This window comes from Abramis brama (assembly GCF_963993115.1).
Source record: "Abramis brama genome assembly, chromosome: 5".
Classification (NCBI taxonomy): domain Eukaryota; kingdom Metazoa; phylum Chordata; class Actinopteri; order Cypriniformes; family Leuciscidae; genus Abramis; species Abramis brama.
Genome location: NC_139967.1, coordinates 43,159,612 through 43,170,745, shown reverse-complemented (window position 1 = coordinate 43,170,745; position 11,134 = coordinate 43,159,612). Strand labels below are relative to the sequence as shown.

The 11,134-nt window shown below is 37.6% G+C and overlaps 1 protein-coding gene across 5 annotated transcripts in view; it reads right to left on the bottom strand.

Moving 5' to 3' along the window:
* akap10 (A kinase (PRKA) anchor protein 10) overlaps positions 1-11,134 on the bottom strand; it is a 32,956-nt gene that overhangs the window by 5,517 nt on the left and 16,305 nt on the right. For 2 of the 5 annotated variants that reach the window (XM_084115435.1, XM_084115434.1), the window contains 10 exons: positions 8,802-8,900; positions 8,402-8,486; positions 5,271-5,394; positions 4,690-4,826; positions 3,800-3,944; positions 3,514-3,684; positions 3,258-3,367; positions 1,014-1,096; positions 717-769; positions 511-606 (listed from right to left, as the gene is read on the bottom strand). In XM_084115435.1, coding sequence (XP_083971561.1) covers positions 511-606; positions 717-769; positions 1,014-1,096; positions 3,258-3,367; positions 3,514-3,684; positions 3,800-3,944; positions 4,690-4,826; positions 5,271-5,394; positions 8,402-8,486; positions 8,802-8,900 — 1,103 coding nt within the window. The remainder of the gene's footprint in view (positions 1-510; positions 607-716; positions 770-1,013; positions 1,097-3,257; positions 3,368-3,513; positions 3,685-3,799; positions 3,945-4,689; positions 4,827-5,270; positions 5,395-8,401; positions 8,487-8,801; positions 8,901-11,134) is intronic. The other 3 variants (XM_084115437.1, XM_084115436.1, XM_084115438.1) reach the window with 3 other exon arrangements.

Sequence of the window (11,134 nt, the reverse complement as noted above, 5' to 3'; positions counted from 1 at the left end):
TTCATTAAAAATCCTACAATGTGATTTTCTGGATTTTTTTTTCTCATTGTCTCTCATAGTTGAAGTGTACCTATGATGAAAATTACAGGCCTCTCATCTTTTTAAGTGGGAGAACTTGCACAATTGGTGGCTGACTAAATACTTTTTTGCCCCACATACATACATACATATATATACACATATACATATACATATATATATATATATATATATATATATATATATATATATATATATATATATATATATATATATGTATATATGTGTGTGTGTGTGTGTGTGTGTATACATACACACACACACACACACACACATATATATATATATATATATTTTGGTGCATCACTATGCAAATGAGGAGCATAGAGATTGAGGAATCACGTTTGTTTTCCAAAGAATATAGTAAGTCTGGGTTTGGAACGACGTGAATTAAATGACAGAATTTTCATTTTTGGGTCAACTATCCCATAAGTTGAAGCATGAATGCAAAGACAAAATAAAATTATGTACTTTTGTTGACTTTACTTCAGGGCTTTCATGGTGTCCCTGCTGCATGACGTCATTTACGATCATCTTTGCAATCTTCCATGCCATCTCTTCTTGTGCCTGAAACCAAAAACAAAGTCAGTATATCATGAAGCATAACAAGCTTAAATCAATTACCACTGATTAAAAAGATGGCACATGTAATAGGAATGCAATAAGCAGGTGCACACCTCATCTGAGTTTCCTTGCACCCATTTCTTCATTGCTTGAGAAAATATGGAACCTGTCAGAAAGGAAATAGTGAGAGTGAGTGAGTGAGATGGACAGAGCAGTGAATCCTGCTTTCCACCGCTCTTCACCACCATCACCCCACATCACCGACTACTTATAGTCATGGCAACACTCTCCACACAAGAGCACTTCAGCATGTCATAACTAAGAGCCAACTCACAATACAGAACATGTGCAATTGTGTTTAAGTGAGAGAGAGAGGAGAAAAATCAAATGTGTGTGTGTGTGTGTCCTACCCTTGGACTTCTTCACATCTGGTTCTGGCTCGGCCTCTCTGATGAACTGGCCCAGCTCATTCACCTTTCCAAAGGTCATTCTTCTGAGATGAAAGCGAGACACAATGAATCTGGATCTGAATGTTTTGTGTATAATACCAGGCCTCAACAATAAGGATCTTTTTCTGCTGGCCCAATCGGACCACAAAACTTGTACATTTTATTTTTAGCTAACATTTTATGTGCCAGGAAAAAATACATCTTTTTTATCAAGTGCTTATTTTTTCCATCTATGTCAGCCTGAAATCATGATCACATGCATGTATTTTATTTTTGTTATTAAAAATAAGAACAAAGAAGCAAATAATACAAACAATAGGAATAAACAATAGAACAAAGAAACTAATTAATTAAACCACGATGTACAAACCCGATTCCAAAAAAGTTGGGACACTGTACAAATTGTGAATAAAAAGGAATGGAATAATTAACAAATCTCATAAACTTATATTTTATTCACAATAGAATATAGATAACATATCAAATGTTGAAAGTGAGACATTTTGAAATGTCATGACAAATATTGGCTCATTTTGGATTTCATGAGAGCTACACATTCCAAAAAAATTGGGACAGGTAGCAATAAGAGGCCGGAAAAGTTAAATGTACATATAAGGAGCAGCTGGAGGACCAATTTGCAACTTTTTAGGTCAATTGGCAACATGATTGGGTATAAAAAGAGCCTCTCAGAGTGGCAGTGTCTCTCAGAAGTCAAGATGGGCAGAGGATCACCAATTCCCCCAATGCTGCGGCGAAAAATAGTGGAGCAATATCAGAAAGGAGTTTCTCAGAGAAAAATTGCAAAGAGTTTGAAGTTATCATCATCTACAGTGCATAATATCATCCAAAGATTCAGAGAATCTGGAACAATCTCTGTGCGTAAGGGTCAAGGCCGGAAAACCATACTGGATGCCCGTGATCTTCGGGCCCTTAGACGGCACTGCATCACATACAGGAATGCTACTGTAATGGAAATCACAACATGGGCTCAGGAATACTTCCAGAAAACATTGTCGGTGAACACAATCCACCGTGCCATTCGCCGTTGCCGGCTAAAACTCTATAGGTCAAAAAAGAAGCCATATCTAAACAGGATCCAGAAGCGCAGGCGTTTTCTCTGGGCCAAGGCTCATTTAAAATGGACTGTGGCAAAGTGGAAAACTGTTCTGTGGTCAGACGAATCAAAATTTGAAGTTCTTTTTGTAAAAATGGGACGCCATGTCATCCGGACTAAAGAGAACAAGGACAACCCAAGTTGTTATCAGCGCTCAGTTCAGAAGCCTGCATCTCTGATGGTATGGGGTTGCATGAGTGCGTGTGGCATGGGCAGCTTACACATCTGGAAAGGCACCATACATGCTGAAAGGTATATCCAAGTTCTAGAACAACATATGCTCCCATCCAGACGTTGTCTCTTTCAGGGAAGACCTTGCATTTTCCAACATGACAATGCCAGACCACATACTGCATCAACTACAATATCATGGCTGCAAAGAAGAAGGATCCGGGTACTGAAATGGCCAGCCTGCAGTCCAGATCTTTCACCCATAAAAAACATTTGGCGCATCATAAAGAGGAAGATGCAGCAAAGAAGACCTAACACAGTTGAGCAACTAGAAGCCTGTATTAGACAAGAATGCGACAACATTCCTATTCCTAAACTTGAGCAACTTGTCTCCTCAGTCCCCAGACATTTGCAGACTGTTATAAAAAGAAGAGGGGATGCCACACAGTGGTAAACATGGCCTTGTCCCAACTTTTTTGAGATGTGTTGATGCCATGAAATTTTAAATCAACTTATTTTTCCCTTAAAATGATAGATTTTCTCAGTTTAAACATTTGATATGTCATCTATGTTGTATTCTGAATAAAATATTGAAATTTGAAACTTCCACATCATTGCATTCTGTTTTTATTCACAATTTGTACAGTGTCCCAACTTTTTTGGAATCGGGTTTGTACAGTATATGTAAGAAACAAGAAATTGAATAATCAAATGTAAAAATAAAAAACTGCATAGTCATTTTTACATAATTGTGTGTGTGTATTTGACCATTTAAGTGCAATAAGCCACGAAAGAGAACTGAATTCGGGATCGCATGCTGTTCGCAGCTTCTCTAACGATAAACACTTTATATCCTAGCCACATTATCCTCATACCGCCCAGCCCTAAAGGAAGTATGGGGGTTTCAAACCCAGACTCACCCAGCATACGGTCTCTGGTAGAGAGACTCAGGGTCCAGACTGGCGATGTCCACCGTTATCGCCTCATCGAAGTTCTTTAGGATCTTGATTGCTGCTTTTTTAGTACCTTGCTGCAACCAGAAGTGAAAACATTTTGGGATATCAGGACAAAGTTACTCATACTTGCAGCCATATTCCTGAAGAATCTTTGTATTATTATAAATAAATAAAAAAGAGCCATATGGCCTTTTGTGCCGCCATCGAACCAGTGAATCACCTGAGCTTGTGACCCTTCCGTGACGCCCGAGTTGCGGTCGACTTCCTGGGTCCAGCCCTGGTTCGGAGTGTTGGCATTTCCTCCAATGAACTCATCCACCCGTACAGAGTTAATAAGGTCACTCAAATACTTGTAGTAAAGGTTGCTTGACAGGAAGCCTGGCATGTAAACCTGAGGTTGAGAAAACAAGAAAACTTCAGTAGGAATTTCCTTCGCAATACAAACCTACCATCTTTATCATCCCTTCCACACATTTACATAAAAGTGTTAAGGTGACGTAACCCACCTTCTCCATGGTGGTCCAGGCCTGTCTTAGTGGAGTGTTGAAGCAGTCTGGGAGAGGTCCGCCTTCTCGACAGATATTGGACTCGATCTCCATCCGTACAGAGTCACCAAAACCCAATGGATTTGTGGCTTGGAGTGAAAAATACCTAAGAAGAGCATATGAACTGTCATGTCTTCTAACAATAGGTAATCTAACAATACCTAACCTAGAGTAATCGTTATGCTGTTGAGCATCAAACCAGCATATTAGAATAATTTCTGAAGGATCATGTGACACTGAAGACTGGATTAATGATGCTGAAAATTCATTAAATTCAAAAATATTAAAATAAAAAAGTTAAATTAAATTGTAATAATATTTCACAATATTACTGTTTTTACTGTATTTTTGATCACATAAATGTAGTCCTGGTGAGCAGAAGAGACTACTTTTTAAAAAAAAGGTTAAAAAATATTACCAACACAAACATTTGGATGTTAGTGGTAAAAATAAAATAAAATAAAAACGCAGGACAGCGTGGAACAGAACAGAACAAAATGAGGGGGTAATTTACGGTTATTATAGTTTAGACATTGAGACTAATTAAAATTTTTTATTTATCTCCAACAAGTTTAACAACAAGTTTTACTTTTTAAGTAGAATTTAATGCTCTTTTTCAAAATCACTGAAAGAAAACAAAATTGCTAAAACCTGAATTTTGAGAAGTTGTCCAAATTTATCCTAACTATCGTACCACCAATTAAAAAAAAATCGTACAAAATCTTCACAACTCAATTCACTAAGATAATTTGATGACTAGTCGGTTAGTTGACCATCCTGATCCATCTCTATTACTAGACAGAAATAATGTGCCAAAACAGAGATTATACTGAATTTCAGATAGGACATACTTGTCATAAAGGATCATGGCGTCATTTTGGGCTTCCTGTCCGTCATACTGGCCTTTCTTGGCAGCCAACTGGTCTTGAAAGTTTTCTGCAGCCAGCCAGAACTGCAGCACATTCATTGCGTCCTCCTTCTCCATGTACTATTTTGACACACACACGCGCACACACTTTGAATTAGGTTTCAATCCCACTTTATAATCCCTTGGCACTTTAAATGTACTTGGATCAGAAATCCATCAAGTTTTACGCACACTTGCACTTTTGGGGAATTCTGCCTTTTTGAAACAGGTTTTGGGCAGATTGTCGAGCTCAGCATGTTTCTGTGCTTATACAGCTCTATGCATAAATTCAACTTGAAAGTGTGTTCTAACAGGACACCTAACATCTGGACTCATGAAACACTTAAATCCAATTTTAAAGCGAATTTAAAAAGTACAGCACATTATATATAATTCAACATCTATATATATATAAAATGCATATATAAATGAAAAACAGGAATATTGGGGTTTTTAAATGTAAAATTCCTTTAAACATGCTCAGAGATAGATGCCTGTTGGTCAGTCATGAATAAGCATCCTCACCTCAGAGAAGTAGAAGAGGGCTGACTCGCAGAAAAGGATGTCCGCCAGGAACACAGAGCCACTGGTCAGCACCTCGATCTGGTACTTACAGAAATAATGGCTGCGCAAGAACTCGCTAAAGTGCCTGTGAAACAGATGCCAGAACATGTCCATGTAAATACAGAAAGAAAAATGACTGTAAAAACAAATACATTTCAAAGAAATAGATAGCAAAGAGAGTCACATCATTCATTAAGATGAGGCCTGTCAATTTAATATGTCAATTTTGAATGATTAATTATAAAACGGTAACAAAATAAAAAAAATGGAATACATTAATTAAGGCAAAATAACAATTCATGCCCCACGTCCTGTAAATAAATTTCATAAGAAGCAATTAAAGTACCACCTCCATGCAAAGCATATTTTCTGGAGGCAGCACAGCCCCAGCTAAAGCCCTGCATTTCAGCCCGAGCCCGACGGGCCCCGACTTTAAGCCCCTAGGGCCGGGCTTCGGGCCAATTTTCACGTCATAGTTCACATGCGGGCCGGGCCTCGGGCCTTTTTGGGTTATCCTCCTTTTTATATTTTTAGACATTAATTAAAAAATATATGAGAAGTATTGACGTCGACGACAGAAAAACAAACATAGAAAGACATTTAATAACCTCATAACTTTCATAATCTTATAATTACACTGACATATGATTGACATGACAGTCGCAAGCACGCACGCACGCACACACACAGAAGGTTTCCCGTCAGCGGAACCAACGATTCACCTTGTGCAAATAATGGAGAATATTAAGAGAAAAATCGCGAGTGATAGAAGACTGGGTTAAAATCTTCCATTGTGGATGCTATTCTTTTTCTCCACGATGCTCTGTAAGAGACTGTTCTAACTTTTCGTTTGATTGGACTTTATTTTCGTTTAAATGTTGGAAACTACTGATGTTTTTCGTTTGATTGGACTTTATTTTCGTTTAACTGTTGGAAACTCCTGGAAAAAAGAATGGCCATGTTCTGTGGTGCATTTTTGAGGTAAGATAACCTGCAAGGTTTTTTTTTTTTTATTTAATTTAATTTATTTAATTTTAGATTGACTAAACATTTAGTCATTGTTTCATCGCTCATTTCGTTTGCGAGCGCTGTTGCGAGCAGCCTGAGCCTGCCTCAGTATTTCAAAACAATTTACTCACTGTGGTTTAATAAATAAACATTAAACTAACTGTCTGTGTGATATGCTTGAAGTGTTTTATATCTATGGATTTTACTGTAGCTAAGTAAAGTATTAGCGTTGATTTGAGAGGCTAAATTGATCAAACATGTTTTACTCGCTGTTGGCTCGGCTTGCTTGGTCGTCTTTTTTTTTTTTAATGCTCCAAACATTTGTCTAAATTAACTTAATAAAGAAATGAAAAGAAAAGAAACATAACTAACAAAACGGACATATTTTATTGGCAGTCTGCCGCTCTAAAAAAAATAAAAAAATAAAAATAAAAAACGGGCTGGGGTCAGACTCGGGCTGATAATTCTGATGAGCTGTCGGACACGGGTCGGGCTAGGGCCTGAGCGTCTCGGGCCAGGGCCGGGCTCGGGCCTAGATTTGAGGCCCGTGCAGGGCTCTAGCCCCAGCTCTACACCTCGCAAAAGCAGTTTGTGTTCAAAAACAGCTAGAAGGAGAACAAAGGAATGGAACAAAATATATTTCAATCATCACAAATCTCTGAATAGTTTTAGCATGCTAATGGATATGACAATGTTAAAGGTAGGGTAGGCAATTTCGGAAAGGCTAGCAATAGCAAGCTAGCTTTACAAGCATGAGATCCCACCCTCCCTTCAGAGAGTCTCCAAAGCTACGCCTCCTTCAAAACACAAGAATGCACACAGCAGAGTCTGCAAAGCCTCGATTCGGCGTTATATTACCTCATGTCTAAAGCACATAATAATACAATAATAATGAACGTAAACACCTTAGCTCTAACTTGTACCATCTGACTGCTGCAGATTAATTTGCTGTTTGTTTGTGAATAAAGCTTCAACACCGGACGTTTCCAAACAGCACAGCAGTAATGACCAGTGTTTCCCCTACAATGTATTCAGCAGCACAAAATCTTCACATGATCAGTAGGCCTAATATCACGACATTCACTTCATTCACTTGCACACCTAAAAACACTGAAACATGGCGACCGGCGGTGCTGCTAACGCGGCATTTATTTTTGAAAATATTTTCGATTAGGCTAATGTCAGCATTAATGGCCCCCCCACAATAGCATTCAATTACCAAAGAGCCTTAGAGATCTTCTATGAAAAGCCCAGAAAAATTAAGTGCTCACAGATTGGGTGTGGCCTTTGCCATTAAGATACAATTTTAAATAAATTGTAAATAATTTTTTTCTGGGTTGTTCCGTTTCATTTTTCCTCTATCAATTTCTAACTTACAGCTGAAAATTAACACAAAAGAAAAACATGAATAATCCTGTCTAAAATTATAAAATGAAGGTTTCTGTTTGTGACCAGTTCATGGTACGTGCTGCAATAATCATGCCTTGAATCTGTCGATGGTATGTCATATTTGTATGTCTCAAAATGTCCATTTCTATCCACAAAACTTGCCAGAAGTCATGGTTAAAGGGGTTATTTAAAAAAAAATTCTTCCGGAGGTGCGTGCAGAAACAAGCGATAGCATATGTAAGCAGATGCATATGTAAAATAATGCGATCATCAACATTAAAAAGCATATAAATCAAAACTGCCTAATGTTACCGAATGAAAACTCGACCCAGGACCCATGAAGCTATATTAAAACTGATTGTGTTGATTTTTTTTTTAAAGCAGAGTGTCTGTTTTACTTTTGATTTATTGCATGTTCAGATATTCATACAACAAAATATTCTGGGGGCCATGAAACTTTTGTGAAAATCATCAAAAATGCTGGCGCTGGCTGGCAACTTTTTTCAAAAACACTGGCAGGAAAATAGTTAAAAAATACTTAATGCTCATGAACGGCCAAAGACGTCAGTCGGCATGCTTACACAGTCTGCCTCTTGAGTACATTGCATGTAAAGAATAAAAACTGATAAATGTACACTTCTATAGGTACAAGAGCAATAATTGTCAAGGACAGAAAACAGAGTGAAATTACTTACTGTTGGTCAATGATGGAGAAAACAACAGATTGTGCAATGACAAAGCAGTTTGGGTCCACCTGTCCGTCCTCACCACAGATTTTCGCTGGCAAAAGTTTCAAAACAAAAAAGTTAAATCTACACTATCCCAACATAAACCCTTATTAAAAATTGTTTAAGTTACAGCTAATCAAGGACAGTCATTTTGATATGCAACATAAAAATGTACTTAAATTAAAATAAGGTATGTAATGACAAGCATCCAGAGGATGAATTCATAAAACCAGGCGCTCATTTACTAATCACACAGTATCTCTTTTAAATATATATATATTTTTGTTCAAACACAGAAAAAAAAAATTGGGAGTACTTCTTAAGCAGTCATTAAACAGAGGTCATTTGTGATAAGGAATTCTCTTACCCACAATGTCGTTGCGTATCTGTTCGGTGATGGGAATAGGCCTAGCAGCATCTGGAGATATGTACTTGGTGAAAATGTTAACAGCATCCCTCTCTATACCTACAAACAAAAAAATATGTGGAGATTGAAAAGGGATAGAAAGGAAAAAAATGAAGGACATATCAGAATCAATCTACCTTTATTATATTCAACATCCCTATTCACAGAACTGTAATCATTCACATTTCAACCGTGGCTATTTATCAAAGCCTCATGTGCGCTTAAGTGTCACTATTAATCAAACAAATGTCTAGTGCAGTTAGAGCAAAGGCCTAGGGACAAATCGTACGTCTACACCTTGTTACACATTAATATCAAACTCAAATACAGGATGTGCATGTTTCATACTGAAGACCGTGTTAGAGACACCAGAAAACTAAATCTTTTACAGAAGTATATGTTGATGTATATAGAAGTTTGAATTGCACCATTGTGCATCTAAATATATATATATATATATATATACACACACATAAATATACAAGTTTACATATATACGCACACACATACATACATATTATGATTTAAGGTTGCCAATCAGCCATGAAAAGTAAGAATCTGTGTTTAAAGGCCATGATGAAAGTGTTTGGGTTTAATGGTTGTCTGTCTGATGAGGAATCTCATCAGAGCATGTTTAAATGTTGAAGCTCTTTTCATAAAATCCATATGAGGCGTTCAGAAAATCCAGATCCAGCCTTATAAAATTCAATGAAGTGGACAAAGACGTGTTCCCTTTTAAGACACCGAATACTCTCGATGCAGAAGCCACGGGCTGATAGGATCTGACTCCCCTTCTAAGCTGATTTGATGTCTTTCGGCTCAACTGACTTTTTCCATTCACCGCTTTTACAGCTTGGAGCTTCTTTGTATTAGCCATAAATGAATACTCAGCTCCTGACTTCTGTTCATTGTAGTCCACTGCCAAGATGCTAAATGGGATCATTTACCAAGCCTGCTCAATAAAACCAATGCCCCATGGATATTAAAAGTCATCGTCTGATACGAAAGGAATATGTTGTAATGGTAAAAAGCCACTAACCATGAAAAACTCATTGTAGTTAAGCACATGCTCTGGAATGCTCGGTTTAAACGAAAGTTTAGGGTGCAGTTTTTGCATAATTACTAATGAATACTGCAAACCCTGCAGTTTTAAGTTTGTTTGGGTTTTTTTTTTTTTTTACTAATGAGGTCATTTAGATCCTCTACTGATCAAACATCAAATTTGCAGGTCAGAGTTAAAAAACACACACAAAAAATGTTTTGGTACTGATGTATCAGGCATGCCTGTACCGTTTCTCACGTAAAAATAACATTTAGGCTAAACATCACGTGTTAACATGAAACTAGTGTGATAAAATATACTTGTTTGGGCAGAGTTTTATCTTTTAACTAGTTTCACACTCAGTTTTGGTTTTGTGTCCATGTCAGGATACCAAGAAGGGATGTGACATAACTACCTGGAAAGGAATTATGATAATAACAAATATCCAGAGGTTCACCTAAAGGACTATTTTTTAGACAATATGCATCTCCAGTAATAAACATTTAGAAGTGCTTTAGCAAAAATACAAGCTTCAAATTACTGCTTCAACATTGTAAATGCAATATTGCAAACACGTTTTCCTTCTTTAATTGAGGGAAGGGTCAATTACTGTATGTGATAATCAATAGCATACCACAGAACATTCGACTTGAGCACCTTTTAACTCAGAATGTTCACTTAAAGGGTTAGTTCACCCAAAAATGAAAATTCTGTCAGTAATTACTCACCCTCATGTTGTTCCAACCATGTAAGTCTTTCGTTCATCTTCGGATCACACATTAAGATATTTTTGATGAAATCTGACAGAATTCTGACTCTTCCATAGGCTTTCAGAAGGACCCAAACTCGCCGGCCCAGAATAGTTATTAAAAACATTGTTAAAATGGTCCAAGTGACTACAGTGGCACTACATTAAGTTTATCATGCGACGACAATACTTTTTGTGCGGAAAAACAACAAAAATAACGACTTTATCCAACTATTAGTGTTCCTCAATGTGGGCCTCTGACGAGAGTTCACGGGAGCGCCAGGACGCATGCGCGAGAACTGAGATTACGGCGTTCTTCTTCTACTTGTTACTGACTGCTCACTCCTTGGGAGTATTACCGCCATCTACTGTACAGGATACAGTGCGCGTCTTCCTCGGCTTATGAACAGACCGTTTTGCGCACCCGGCAATGTCGGGACGTCATCTTGTACAGTAGATGGCGGTAATACTCCCAAGGAGTGAGCAGTCAGTAACAAGTAGTAG